At 34.9% G+C, this 16,088-nt stretch overlaps 1 protein-coding gene across 1 annotated transcript; it reads right to left on the bottom strand.

The window, feature by feature from the left end:
• Positions 1 to 591: 591 nt before the first annotated feature.
• On the bottom strand, positions 592 to 7,295 carry LOC116028738 (polyamine oxidase 1-like). The gene is made up of 10 exons (XM_031270549.1): positions 7,159 to 7,295; positions 6,809 to 7,058; positions 6,600 to 6,719; positions 6,438 to 6,499; positions 6,138 to 6,292; positions 5,703 to 5,846; positions 3,671 to 3,820; positions 1,805 to 2,059; positions 1,398 to 1,479; positions 592 to 1,124 (listed from the first exon to the last, which is right to left on the bottom strand). The coding sequence occupies exons 1-10, from the start codon at positions 7,208 to 7,210 to the stop codon at positions 910 to 912; spliced, it is 1,485 nt and encodes a 494-aa protein (XP_031126409.1). The 5' UTR covers positions 7,211 to 7,295; the 3' UTR covers positions 592 to 909.
• Between the last annotated feature and the right edge of the window lie 8,793 nt (positions 7,296 to 16,088).

A 16,088-nucleotide genomic window follows, 5' to 3' on the forward strand; every position in this document is an offset into this window, starting at 1 on the left:
AGTGGAAACACGTGGTCGAGGATCTCTGAGCATCATGGTTTACTAGTTTGTCATGGTCTTTGGCCTAAAAAAATAGTATAAGGGGGAAGAAGGGGGGTGGTGGTGGTGTGGGGGGTGGGTGGGAGCACCTATATTTTCCAAACATTAGCTCCTTTAACTAATTATCTACAAATCTAAAATGGTGTGGTTGGGCTTGAAGGTTAGGTCATTTGGACCTCAGCTTATTTTCCTATTTTATTGGTTCAATTGTAGTTCAATTACAATGCTCTAAGGATTAGTTTTCCTCTCCCTATTTTTTCATATCAAGTCGACTTTATGGTAGATCGGATCCATTAAAGACCATCATTTATAAATATGACATCATCCATTAATTTTTTTTTTGGTAAATTTACAGGGTCTTTCTCTCCGTCCGTGTAACGGTCCGGGGTCCACCCATGTTCGCTCCGAGAGGCACGGGAGCTGGCCCAGGGGGAATCGTCATTTGTGGGAATTGAACGCGGGTTCTCCCGAAATTTCTCCCCAGAGAGCTCACTTGCCACTTGAACTACCCCATTGGGTTGATATCATCCATTAATAGCCATTTTCAACACATACTGTAAAATTCCTTTAATTTGTATTAATGTTACTTACAGTGGTAATAAATATTTGTTGTGAGGTACAGAAGATAGAATGAACCAAGGAGCAGGATAAGGCACTTGAATTGGATTATTGTACATTATACACTCTGGATAAAAGGAAAAGAGCATGAACCAATAATCAACATATTTCTATCGAACGAAAAATGCAGGTACCCTTCTCTTGTGTATTCTTTGGGCCAAAATTTTCAGGGTAGGGTTTAGATTGCTATGGTTGTCAAAGTGTTATCCACGTACGTACTACATACGTAGGGTTCCATTTTAAAGAAAGTCATCATAAGATGGCCTTTGGAAGTCCCAGCTTATTGCTGCTGAGGAAGAGCAGCCTAGGAATATCCCATTTGTGGAGACCTGATAAAGCATCTGCTTTTTTGAGTCTCAGTGATCCAGTGAGTGCAAGCAACGGCTCTAGTAGCACACCTACGCTCTTCCGCTTTCTTTCCTCCTCCTTCCTCATTTCTTTTAGTAGATCATTGCAAGTGTCTATGCCTGCTCATCAATAATATAATAATATAATAAATACGCAATATCATATGATGTTAGGATCAAATGCTTATCATTATGCCAAAAGTTATAGCTGATTGCAAAAGCCCAACTTTATTTCCTTATACCGCTACACATTTTCGAGATGCTGGTTGTTAGACTTGGCTCTTTACTAGCTTCCGCCTGTCAGTTCCCCAACCACGGGGTGCTAGACTTGGCCTTTTACTGACCTCCGTCCAACAAATGTCTCCTTAGCTAGTTTATATATTAATTGCTCACCAGAAAGATAGCCTCCATGGACATAGCCATTAAATTTCTCACTAGTGTGTTCTCCCGTGAAAAATATCCGCCCCACTGGTTCCTGAAATAACGTAACACGTATTGCAACTGTCACACGCTTATATGCCAAATGAACCAAGGTAAGAGATTGTTTTTTTTTTTTTGAAGGCAAGGTAAGAGATTGTTAAGATCAAGCGCTAACAACTTTTGCCAAAAGCTATAGCTAGTAACGAATGCGCAATTTTATTTCTTTATACACCGTCAGCACATTTTTTAGAGGCAGAGTGTTAGACTTGATCCTTCACCAGCCCAACAATTCCCTAGTCACATGGTGCTGGACTTGACCCTTACCGGCCTTGCCAACAGAGATTAATTAATTAAATGGTTTAACCAAATGAAGTGCAAACCTTGAGATCATGTGCGAGTTGGGCATTTCCGTAGACGGGGTAATTGCTATAGCTGCCACGCTGGAAGGGATTATTCCACCATCGTGGCACAAGGATGTGTGTGGCGTCAGGAATGTCCGCCCCAAAAATCTTTCTCAGCACTTCCATGGCTTCTTTTAGCGTGTCTTCATCTGATTGAGCTTCCACGCGTTTAGACTCATCATTCGTGAGAGTGACCACCAGAATATTGGACCCAGGGTAAGCATTTTCCATGTGCTGATGACATGAAAACAGTTCAGCCAAGGTGGTAGGTATATATGTAGTTAAAGATGAGTAGACAATCCATTAGCAGCTATATTAAATTATATTATGATAATCACAAACGCACCCGCCACATTATAAAGTTAATTGGCATCTACCCTTTCTAGTTTCTAGTAAAATTACTGAAAGTGACTAGGAAGATGCCTAAAATTACATCCTCTCTGTATCATTTTATCTGTCTGTTTTATTTACTATTTATTGATCAAATCAACTCTTTCTTCTTTTTTCTTTGTTTATTTCTATTAGCATGGACAGATCCAGTATTGGGGCAGTGGGGGCAGATGGCCCTGTATATATACGTATAGTAAATGTTTAGATATAATTAATAATATAGATATAAATTGCTCAAAGAAGAAATTTCTATCTCTGCTCATTTTCTTATAATTTTTTGTGTTTAATAGTACTTTTAGTGTACTTTCTAAATATATAAATTTTACAAACTAATTTTAAAGTTAGTATTGTAAAAAATTAAATTGTAAATAATTTCAGTCAAACATGGTTAATCGAATCTAACACATAAAATGGGACGGAGGGAATATTATATTGGTATATGGATTTGGAAACAGTGGCTGACAAAGATTCATTTTGGGTGGTCCAACTATAGTGACTTACTGCTTCAATCAAGGAATAATCAATCTGACAATAAAATGAAAGAGGAATAATAGAAAGTGGGAGTAATTCAAAAGCCGCAATTTTAACAATTCTGGTAGCTAAATCACCAAAAAAGTATAATAATGAACCATCTGTCCCAATCTGAAAATTATATGGCGTGGAATTCTAGAAAATGATGACACTATGATTGGCAAAAGGATGTCATTTTCAGAAGAAATAAAACAGTGCAGAAAATGACTTATACTGGAAAAGATATCATCATGAATCATGAATCTCTAAAAGGAAAGATGATTTAACCAAGAAGATGCAAAGTAGTACACTATACCAATATCCAACTAGAAGCAAGCAAGTAAGAAATGAAAGCCACTGTAAAGTAACTATTTTCCTATTAAATTAGTACGGCACCAGCTAGTGGCTAATAAATAATACTCCGTAGGATTGATTGCCATGAAAGCAATATTTAATAATAAATTTGCTTGATGTCTTGATGATGATTCCAATGAAAATGACAGAGTAATCCGCCGCAAATCCTTTATATGTAAAGATGTCATATGATCCACAAGTATTAGGCAATGACTTCTTTGTTAATGAAAAAATAAGGCTAACAAATCACATTGTCTACAATATTTTCCTTTAACTTATCAATATGAGATGTGAACTTATCAATTCCAACACATTTTTTTTTTTTTTATAGTTCTCATCATTTGCATCTATACTTATATTTTATGTATTTTAAGTAGATTTTAATTGGTTTTATATTAAGAAATAGGAGATACGCTTTAAGATATCATATTTTGTATTAAATGCGGCAAATGCAATAAGTATGAGATTTGGAGCTTCCAGCAACAACTTAACATTATAAGCAAAAAAATAGTGGGCACATCAATTAGACAACATATTATTAGCAAAGCAATAGAAGATGATCATAGTGCAATGTTAGTCTATTAGTAATACCTGCCAGAACGTGTAGTATCCTCTTTGCTCATGGGCATAAATGAAAAACTCGTTTTCAGGGCCACAGGGCCAGAATTTTTTGGGGAACTTGAGAAATATCTTAGTGTACACTATAATGTCACAATTTTCAATGGCTTCTGTCTTCCACCTCTGTTTAAATTTCACATTTACACGGTTAGCCTTAAGAAACTTATAATAATATATATGTATGAAAAGATAGAGGCATTGAGTCACCAAGGGATCAAATATCTCGTGTACTTCATTTGTTATTTGTTAATACTGACCATGTGAATTGGTCAAAGTAATGAAACAAAGACAACTAGGTTCCTTTACAGTGTAAGATGCCTGATTTGCACTAGCTCTTTAATTTAGAGGTCAAATTTGAACTTTGAAGGAATATATATCATCTTGGTAGACCCCATTAATTCATGAAAAGCCAAGAAAACTAGCAAGCTGTCACTGATTAACAAGGTTCAGATTCCATAATAAAAAGCCAACAGTGGCCTATCTAGTAATAAATCAATCAAATGAACTAATGTATCACACAATACCACGGATCACCCAAGTACTATACCCACAGGTTTCGTACAATCACGTAGACTATGGTAATCAAAGAAACCATACATAATTTACACATGGATAGTCCACAGTCCACTGCATACCTGGCCTAACTTTTTAACCTCATTGATATGAGTTTTTATTTGAATTTTGGTGGGAAAAATTTACCCAACCGGGTGAGAAAGAAAGAAATAAAAATTAAAATTCAGGATGCTCACCAGTTGGCAACCACTTTATAGGTGACAACTTTGGCGTTCTCGCAAGTTAGCACATTTTTTTTTCTTTTTCCAATTTTAACAAAAAATCTCAATTTAATAAATGGAGCTAATATTTCTCTCCTCTCCTCTCTCACCCACCTAAGTTAAAATTTGACAAAAATTCATAAAAAACTTCTCAATGGGAATTCTCTTACATACTTGCAATGGCACCACTTGGATAAAGATATGGAAGTGCCATGTCAATTTTTTTTTTTTAAATATAGTATAGGCCACATATGGAAGAGTTCTACATGCGCTTCCAAATTCTACTTCCTCACTTTTATTTTATGACGTGACAAATAAAGATTTGATATTTTCATTATGTGAATCTCAAGATAAGTGTCTAAATAAAAAATTTGTGAAAAACATACAAGTTAAGAGTAAAAAATAGGAGTCCATGTAGTATTTTCTCATTGCAAGTTTTGAAAAAGTTGTTCTTTAGCAGCTTTTTGTACTATTTCTTTTTTAAATTAATTTATTATTAGTATTTTATTATATTATTATTAAATGTGAGTTAGAATTATATAAATAAAGAGAAAATAGTAGCTAATAGGATAATAAAATTTAATTTTACAAGTGAGAAAGATTACAGAATAAACTTAGTCTTAGAATTTAATAGCTAGGTCCAGAATCCTCATACATCCATATTCTGCAGATGGCCAACTTTAGGTAGTCTAACCTATAGCCGATGACTTGTATCCTAGCTGGAAAGTTATATGCTTAAGCTGCAATGCTAGCCATTGACGGATTGACCGAATATTTAGCTAGTTTAAAATAGACATATTTAACATGGTCTCTGTGTGACCAACCACATAATTGGCCCACAGTGTAATTATTTTACAGAGTTAATACTTGATTTGTTCTCTTCATTATTAGGATTTCATTATTTTGATATTTGATTTTCAGATTTACTTAATTTCATCTTCAACTATGTAATTTTTAACTAAAATAGTCTTTGGTCCAAATAAAAATAATTCTGATTGAGGACCATTTTCGTTAAGAATTACATAGTTAGAAATGAAATTAAGCAAATTTGAGAGTGGAGCATCAAAGTGGTAAAATCCTAATAGTCAATGACTAAATGAGATATTAACTCATATTTTACTAATAAACTTTTGAAACATTCAAGAATCAAAAAATTAGAGCATTCTTTCAAAAAGAAACTAATAAGAGTATTAATACAGATATTATGTGATAGTTGAGAAGTAGAAGCTTACTGGTAAGGGTGGTTGAAAGGAAATGAGATCACTTTGCAGAACGCCAATGCTAGCAGATAATATTATGTAATTGCCTTGGAAAACTTGGCCGTCCTCTGTGGTAACTGAAACGCCATTTCTCGAGTGCCTCACTTCCCGAACAACCTGTCCCAATTCCGTGAAGTGTGAATAGAAATCCCAAAAAGATATGCACTGATTCAGATGCAATTGACTTCAAGATCAAGAGAACACATAGATGGGCAGCCATAGTCAAGATGACAAGAGATTCACATTTATAATTAGAAGATCACGAGTTCAAATTCTTATCCTTTGATTTGGGACTATCAACTATGATAACTTAGGCTGGTTTATATTCTTGTGACCCTAAGCGGGATTTACCTAGATGGGTTTTCCTAAAAAAGAGAACACATAGGCAGAATAAATAGAGAGTTATACCGTGTTTAATTTGAGACGACCGTCCACAATTTTACCCTCTGAGGTAGACAGAAAAGTTTCCGCCATTTCGTAAAGCAAATGTTCGTAACCTCTTTCATCAGCAACCAGAAATTCTTTCTCACCATAATCTACGTAGGTTGATATGGGTTCCACCTCTGTCAAGTTCAAATACAAGTGCAAACCCCATTTAATAAATGCAACTCAGAAAAATTGGAATAAAACGTTGAATAACTCAAAATTCAAAGCGGATAGAAAAGAGAGAGAGAGGATCAGGGAGCAGAGTAATGGTAGAAAATAGACCTGCCATTTCAAAATCGTGAAGAATGAAGTCAATTGCTAGCTCTAATGGTGTTTTAGGAGTACTGCAAAAACCAAATTCAAAATTTCAAAAAAAAAAAATCAAAATATGGACATGAATTCAGCTTCATGTATAATAATTCAAAATATGAGAATTCATCTTACTGCATCGTTTCATCAGCTGTGATGCAATGGTTAGCCTCTTTGCTATTCAGTTCCTGAATCGCCGAGTCTACAGCTTTCTGGTATGAATCAGTTGCAATAGCAATTGGATATTTCTTCCCACTACAAAAAATAAATAAACAAATAAAATCTTCGAGTGCTAGTCATGGCGGTAGCAGAGAAGGAAATGGAGGGAGAGGAATTCACGAAACCTTTGATCGTAGATATTGTAGGGAGCATAACTATAGTCGGAGAAGCAGGTGCGAAGGTCGGATTGAGTAGCGAGGTCCCATATGGGGTTAGATTGCTGGCCGCCGACGCCGGCGATCCAACCGGCGCCGAGCTCCACGTTCACTCCGCCAAATTCCTCCTTCCTTATCCTCCCCCCAATCCTATCCGCCGCCTCCAGTATCACCACGTCGTCCACTCCATTCTCCGCCAACACCTTCGCAGCCGCAATCCCTATCACATACAACACCAAATTTGAAAATTAATCTCATAAACACACCAACATTTGTTACACACAGAATGCAGTTTCGTCCGCGTATTTGCAATACGGCACCTGAGATTCCGGCTCCGACGATGATAACGGAACACCGAGTAGAATTTTCCATTAAACCGAGAGAGAATACAGGTATATATGAATGATGATTGTGTGCAATGTAGAGAGAGAGAGAGATGGTAGCGCTGTATGTGTTTGGAGTTGGCAAGCGAGGAAGAAGCAGCGGGAGTGGGGTTTTTATAGTTGCATTTCAACCTCCTTTGCCTCTGTATCGGTGTTTCGTCTCTGCTTCTTATTCCTTACTTTCACATTTCCTTTATAATTCTCCCACCTTTTTACACGGAGTAATTTTTTTTTTTTTTTTTTAAACTTAGGGGATACAGGGCAATTACAGGGTCCAATATACAAATTTTAACTTCATATTATACATAATTTATACTCATAATGCATAGAATTTATGTTCATAATTCCTTAAAAAAAAGAATTCATGTTTATAATACACATACACATAATTGTGGACATGATCCAATACACAGAATTTGATTTCATAATATACAGAATTCATTATGAACATAAATTATGTACATTATGAAGTCAAATTTTGTGTATTGAATTAGTATTCAGTATTCACAGTTGTGCATTATGAATGTTTTGTTTTATTTTTTAAATTTTGTCTCATTACATTTGCCACAACTAATCGTGGGTACTCCCGAAACTCTTCCCCACAAAGAGAGTTCACTTGCCACTTAAGCTACCCCATTGAGTTAAACTTTTGACATTTTACCATTTAATAAAGAGTGCTAACAATGTAATTTTATCATTCAAATATCTTTTTTCGCAATAAAATAAAAGCCAATGATGTAATATGACAAAATTAAAAAAAATATTACTAAGAGTGACAATATCACAATAATCAATGAATAAAAATGAAAATTTCTCTTAATTTTTCTAAGATAAACTCTAAAACGACAATAGTAATAGTGTTTACTATTATAAATAGATGGATGTGTGTCAACAAATAAAATACTGAGTATTTTTTTTTTTTGAAAGGAATAAAATACAGAGTATTAATTTTACTTTCCATTCACAAAAATATGACTGTTGTTTTTATTAATGTGTAGTAAATTGTACTTTTACGAGAAATTCTTAATTAATTGTTTGAAATACGTAGTATATTTTTGTGTTAAATTATGTGACAAGTAATAAATCACAACTTTTTATATTATTAGATATTTATAAGTAGGTATATCCATTGTAGTTAGTTATGTCCTACCTTACCAAATTTAATACAAAAATTTGATCCATGTAATATAATATTTTTCACCTAAAGAATCTAAACTACATTGTTATTATGAAAACAATACATGTACGGCATTTTGTACTATACAATATGGCTAAGTCAAATGATGCACTATCTTATATAAGAAATTTTAAAACTAAACGTAATAACATTGAAATAGTCTACCGTTAATAATTAACTACTAAATTTACTAAACATCGCTGTGAGAAATGGGACTTTCCACAGTTTAGGACAATTCTTATGAGTTATGAGACGTAATTAATTTTTTTTTTTTAATTCTTAGCTTAGGTGATCCTACCAAAAATAATCCTAAGCCTATAGGCATGCCCCAATCATTATTGTGCAAACCATGGTCCATACAGCTGTGCGAATCACAAATAAAAAGTACATTATTTATATACATAAAGTACATTATTTGAAAATATATTATGTGAGTATTGAAAGTACATTATTTTGTATATTGTCAAATATATACACATGAGTAGGAACAACCATGTTCATCCTAACTAGCTAGCCACATGCACCACGCAACATCAAATGTTTCCCAGTCCATATACACGAACCGCTTTGTCCCAAGCCATTCGCCCTCAGCTGTCAACCTATTATACCAGCCACGACACATGCTAACTGTCTCGTTCAGCTGACCTGCCTCCTACATCCGGCCCATACTAGGTCCATGTCCCTCTCTTGGTATCCGCGCTGCCCCAACACAACAACGCCCCTAGCAAAGTCACACTAAACCCGTGTGCCTTGCCTGCTCCACTAACCAGCAACCGCCACTGTAACACCCCTGATTTCTAACACTAGAGCCTAGATATATTAAATGCTTACACAGTGGAATAACTGGAAGGATTCTATTAATATTCATGTAAACTAGAATCCATAAACACAGCACGGGGAGTGCTACCACCGCAACCATCCCCACTTGGATAACTGCCAGGCTAAACTACTAAAATCCCAATATTCTAAATATCAAATAGAATGGGTTCAATAGGCCCAAATGTTTATTCATCAAACAACCCACAACTCAACATAAGACTACTACAGTAATCCACAAACATTCTATGATACATGGCAATCTAAGAATTAATCATTAATAATATCTATTCAAGTCTACAATCACAAGTCTTAAATGTCGCATCATCATTAAACAATATCAATCTCAAAGGAGCACTACTAAAGACAAACTAAAGCAAGAAATACTATCAAGTCGGAAGCCTCTAATCGTACTCTCATCATGCATTAATCCAAACTTGAAAGGGGTTAACAAAACAAGTAGAAAACAACCCGTTAGCATGAAATGTTAAGTATAAATCACTCAACCCCGTAAAGTAAGTATAGATAGATAGATTTGAAAAATAGGTGGTTTAGCATGAAAACACATACAAGGATAACATAATCATCAATTAACAAGTATTATCAAATAAGAGCAATTAATAGATAGAGGAATATGTGTGTGTGTGTGTATATGTATATACCCACCTTTTATATATATATATATATAAAAGTATAGTAGTAACTCACACCCATAACAATGTAAGGATGTAAACAAGAAGATAGCATGCTCAATAGACAACACACACTATTATAAGGGAACGACCATAGTCACACATAAATCCTTATACTATCATATGGATAATTCTTGCAAAGGGTAGTAATAGTAGTTCTCAAAACATGCTCATTATATTCTCATAAAAATAGGTTTATAATAAGTATATTGGGTAAACGAGTTAATTCCAGCCATGGTCCTCCGACTATTCTGATTTTCCAAAATTGGTCGAAAAAGACACTTGACTTTCAAATTTATTCCAACAATGGTCCTTCTGTTTAACTTCAGTTAGTTAGGCGTTAGGTTAGGGGCTAAAATGGTCTTTTCATTAGTTAGCCTTCTTCTTCCATTGCTGAAGATGAATTGTTTTTTTTGGGAGTTCATCGAAGGCCACCAGTGATTCGTTGGAGGTTCAGTCTTTGGTGCTCAAAAAGGATTCGACGGATCATGAATGGGGTTATGACGATGCACAATTGTGCAGCGGTGGTGTTTTCGGGGAGGTCAAAGATGCCAACGAGGTTAAACGCGCTTCCAGGTGTGTTTAAGATTCGAGGAAAATTACGAGTACGGCGATGACATTTGCAACGCCGTAGGCGGCGGCAATGAGACGGAGGAAGATGATGACGGTGATGAAGAAGAAGAAGAGGTTAATCAAGGGTGGATAATGAGGGTGAAGAGGGGGAAGAAATTGATGAGGCCATTAGGAGTTGTGAGGACGACAACGAGGATTAAACAACTTAAGAAATTGAAGGTGTGTAATTTAGAGATGATGAGTGAAAATGATAGAGACAGGCTATTCTGGGAAGCATGTTTATCATTATCGTAATTTAAATTTTCCAGGTTTCATCAAGTTAATTAGTATTCAATCTTATAAAGTTTTATACCATAATGTTTTAGTATGACGAATATGGTAGGAGAATTTGTTTAGATTATCCGGCCAACATTGATGGACTAGTCTTTCTTCTTTTGAATGTAAATAAATCAATCAGATTAAGGTGTCATAATAATTTTCATTTTAAATATAGTACTCCTCAAAACAAATATTATATATATATGTATATTGATAAGTGTATTTATGTCCATGTTTCAAACCCATATATAAACCTATTTTGAGTGATAAATACTTTGGTTTTATGCAAAATGTGCTTTAATTCATTTATTTAAATCCTTGGGTGCATAAATTGTTGAATTGAAGACAATGCATGCCTTTCGGATCATTTTGAATGAATCTCGCGTGAATGGGAGCCAATGTGAAGCTAAGAGGGTGACTAAAATACTTCCAAAGGAGCCAAATAGTGGCACTTTCAATGGATTTGATCACAAGAACAAAACAAGGGAAAAATGGAGCAAAAGACCAAAGAGTTGTAATTCCCGCTAAAGATGGTGACATCTCGGTAATTTGACCATATCTCAGCCTAGGCATATCCAAACAAGGTGATTCCTAAGCCATTGGAAATAAAACTCAAAGGGCTACAACTCTTATCAAGACATCAAAGTGTAGATCGAAAGGAAAAATGGTCAAAAGATCACAGAGTTGTAATTCCAGCTAAATATGGCAACACCTTGGTAATTGGACCATATCTCAGCCTAGGAATATGAAAATGAAGTTATTCTTGAGCCATTGAAAAGAAGTCTTCAAGGGCTACAACTCTTATGAAGACATCAAATTGTAGATCGGAAGGGAAAATGGTCAAAAACAGCCTACAAATCAGACCAGTATTGTAGGAGGATTCTGGACGTATCGAGAGTTAGAAGAAAGCCAAGTTTTTGGCATTGTAATGTCTCGACGCGTCTAGAAGTCGCAGATATGAAATTTTTGCTGCGCAAAATTGTCTGTTTTGCCCCTATTCTCTACCCCATTATAAAAGCATCATTTCCTCTCAACCCTAAAAGTTTAAGCTGCGTTTTTGGAGACAAAAATGAGTGAGAGTAAAGGGTGTTGTCTCTTTAAGTAGTTCAAGGAGGGATCCACCAACTTTTGGAAGAAGATACTCACCATCAAGGAGCTACAAGAGCTTTGGAGGAAGAAGGAAAGGTTAGGAAGACTACATTCGGGAGAATCTCTTCCCCTTTTCTTTTACTTTCTTTAAATTCTTGTAAACTCTTTAACATAGTGTAATGAAATCAATGCTAGCCATGAGTGGCTAAACTACTTAGGAATTTTTGGGTGAATGGTGTTTATGAACCTATTGTGCCTAGTTCTTCATGTTTTAATGATAGGTTTATATTTGGGTTTTATGACTTGTGTTGCAATTGTGATTTCTATTGTGGATGCTTGTGATTAAAGGCCTAAATTACTTGTATCTTGCTATAGTTGTGTATTGATGGAAGTTAGGGCATATACTAGAGCAGTCACATTTGCACTTGACTTTTGCACCTTGGGAGAGGGCATATTTGTTAAGAGATTTCATTTAGATTGCTTGTTCTTGATTGGTTTCTTATTATGGGTTTGAATTATGGGAGTAACTCTTTCCCTATTTTGAATGCAATCTTCCACACTTGTTTGAACCCAAATTAAATATATCCTTTAGATTGGCACTAGGTGATTAAACACTTGAACCTAGAAATCCACTCTTACTCTATTATTTTCATCAACTTGCTTTCTTTATTCTCTTTGATTACTCTTACATTTGCAATCAATCAAACACACTTTAAATAGAATTGATTACTAACTAGTGCTTGATACGCCTCGCTTCCCTGTAGATCGGTAATACGATACTCCGGGTATTTAGTTGTCACAAAATATGCTACAATCAAATTGGCGCCACTGCCCGGGAAGTGGTGTTTTGTATTGACATTAGTGAAAATTTTCTAGGAATCTAATCTATCATTTTTTATTGTTTTTATTTTTATTAATAATTTTTTTATGGATGGATATGATTATCAAGGAGCTATGCCACTATTCTACTCTCATTCCCATGGTTATGAGATGAGTTGGAATATGTACCAAGACTATGGAGGAGTACCACAACAAATACATTTCTCAAATTTTGCCAACTCAAGTCAAGATTATATTTATGAAGGCTCATCTCAAGCATTCATATCACAACCTCAATGGTGCTCTTTTTGTGGTGGGAATCACTTGGGAAAGAATTGTTATATACTCAACCCCACCAATCATGTTCCCCTACAACCAAATCAAGGAGTTTGTGCTAACATGAGTCAAACCACTTATCAAGGAGGCACATCACTAAGTCCACAACCCTTGTGGTGTATCTTATGTGGAGGACCTCATGAGGCGGAAAATTGCTAGAGCCTCCGTACCAAAAGTTCCAACAAGAATGCCAACCACTTGACCCAACATTTGAGGTGAAATTCACGAAGGGTAACAAGCTTATGCACATGATGTTTCAACTAAATGAGCTACGAGCTCAAGTGGATCACATGATTGGCTAAATGGGAAGATTTGACAATTCAAGAGCCATGTCAAGATTAATTTTCCAATGGAGAGGTTCTAGAAGAGTTGTCCTTGCCAAATGAAGGTCATGAAATTGATAAAAAATCAAAAGGAGTGTGAGGATCTTGGAGATGAAGATGAAGAAATATTTGATGAATGCATTGAGATGGAGACATTGAGTGGAGAAAAAGGAGTAGAGTTTCAATGGAATGGTGGTGATGCTCAACTTGAAGATAGTCCAATTGAAGATGCATTCAAGAAAGGTGAAATGGAAGAAATTTGTGGCACATACAAGGAATGCTCTTCATTGGATGACACTCTCTTGGATGAAAATTTTAGAACAATTTGGGAACTGGGAGGTATTGATATTGTTGAGAGTGTTGATCCTCATTTACCCATTTTTATATCAAATGATTCTCATTTCTTGTTGGTTCATGAGGATGACAGAGACTCTCCCTACTAGTTGAACAAGAGAGTGTTGAAAAAGGAGGAAGAGAGAAAAATCAAGTAAACCTTCTAGATTGTATGATTTGCAAAGAGCCTCTTTTGGCTTTGTTGGTTGAAGAGAATGAAGGCATACTACTTGGTGTAGGAGAATGTGATGTCCTACAAGAGAATATGATTGATTTGGTCTTAAAGGAGTTTGTTAATGGACATCACTTGAAGAAGTATTTGGAAGAAAAAGTGAATAAAAAGCATGGAAAGCTTCTTCTTCAATTCCTTGATAGTTGAACTTGAGAGGTTGAGTCGAGCTAGCAACGTTAAACTTAGTGCTTCATAGGAGGCACCACATGTTATCTTTCATTTTCTTGCATTTTCTTTTATTACAATTTTTTTCTTATTTATTTTTCCTTATTATGCTTTATTTACCGCACTTTAGTTTATTTTGTCTAATAATTTAACTCTCCTTATTTTCTCATGCCGCACTTTCACTTTTGTTTAGATGTGTATATTTCATTGGCTCATAGGATCGATATTGAGGAGTAGATCTTGATTCGAGGAGGCTTCTTGATGTGCACAACATACTCATTAAGGGAGTGCCATTATCTTTCTCTTGCTCCTTGTGCTTTATTGCATTATCTTGTTCAATCGATCCAACCTCACCCTACCCCCTATTGTGCTTATTGTGTTTTATCTATTGTGCTTTACTTTCTTTTACATCGAGGATGATGTAAACTTTTAAGTGCAGGGGAGGAGACAAACTTTGAGGTAATTTTCAAAATTTTTGCTTGAATGACTTATGTGCTTAATGTTGGATAAATTGCTTATCTATGCTTGTAGTTGTGATTACTCCTTCTTTGTTGGTTTGTGGATTGTTTTGGTGGAACTTGTTACATTTCAATGTGCCATTGATGAAATCAAGGTATAACACATGATTGAGCTATTCCCTTGCCAATATTCTTGTTAACCACATAATAATTGAAATAATTCTTAATCTTGTGGTTTGTGCTTCGCTAGTGAAAGTTTATGTGGAATTTCGGCATTGCCACATTGTTTGGTTTGGTAGAGCTTGCCTCAATACTCCTTTAAGTGTAATCTATTTTCTGCTTGCTTAGAAATGATTTAGGTCATCTTTGTTTACCCTTAGCCTTTAAAACCTACCCACCTCATATGTTTTTATCCCTTGTGTCCTCTTTGAGCCTTTTTCTTTGTTTAATACTCTCTCTGTCCCATTTTACCTGTCCTATTTACTATTCATTGGTCAAACAAATTCTTTCTTCATTGCTTATTTTCTTTAGTAATTTTTTATAATTTTTAAATTTATCTTTTTTGTGTTTAATAGTACTTTTAATGTAGTTTTTAAATATATAAATTTTATATATTAATGTTAAACTTAATATTATGAAAATTTGAAATAAAAATAACTTCAGTCAAGCCTCGTTAAACGAACCAGACAAACAAAATGGGACGGAGGTAGTAAGTGTTAAGCACTTAATCCACTCTTTGTGAATTTTTCTTGTTTAACCCTCATCATCAAATCCTTAGCCTTTAGCCAAATATGTTTCCTTCCACCCTTGGGAGAATGTAGCATTTATCTTTGATATTCTTGTAGAAGAGATCTTTATGGAGCTTGTATTTAGAAAGCAATTTTTTTCTTTGAAATGTTTAAGTGTGGGGGTCTTGATCATTTGTATAAAGTTATTTGCTTCTTTGTTGGTTTGTTATTTCAAAAACAAAAAGCAAAAAACAAAAAAAAAACAAAACAAAAAGAGAAAAGAAATGAAATGAAGAATAAAAGTTTGAAGTTTGTAATTACTTAGCTTTTTGAAAGTTTGAATTCGACCTCACTTCATTATTGTGTTGCTTTAATTTGTTCTTGAGTTGCATTTTGCCCCTTTTGGTCTTCTTTGTCTTATCTCTTCTAGGATTTTAAAGGGTAGATAATTGTAACATTCTCTCTTTTGTTAATTTTCTATACCCTTTCTTTGTTAGCCTTTAACCCTTAGCCCCGTTATAAGCAAAATAAAAGACCTATTTGATCTTTGCATGCAATTTTAGGTCTATACTAGGAGGAGTATGAAGGGCAAGCTTATGAGATGTATTTCTAATGCCAAGTTTTGCATAAACCTAACTTAGTATGTGTACACACTAGATTTTTCACTACTTGCTAATAATTTTGGTGCTTGGATATTGACTTGTGAATGGATCTTGTGTGCCAAACTAAGATAATTCTTAAAGCATGTTGTTTTGTGGCAAGTTTGTTTTGTGGTATGCTCAGTTGTACAAAGAGGAGTATGAACAAC

This window comes from Ipomoea triloba, chromosome 9, assembly GCF_003576645.1.
Source record: "Ipomoea triloba cultivar NCNSP0323 chromosome 9, ASM357664v1".
NCBI classification, from domain to species: Eukaryota; Viridiplantae; Streptophyta; class Magnoliopsida; order Solanales; family Convolvulaceae; genus Ipomoea; species Ipomoea triloba.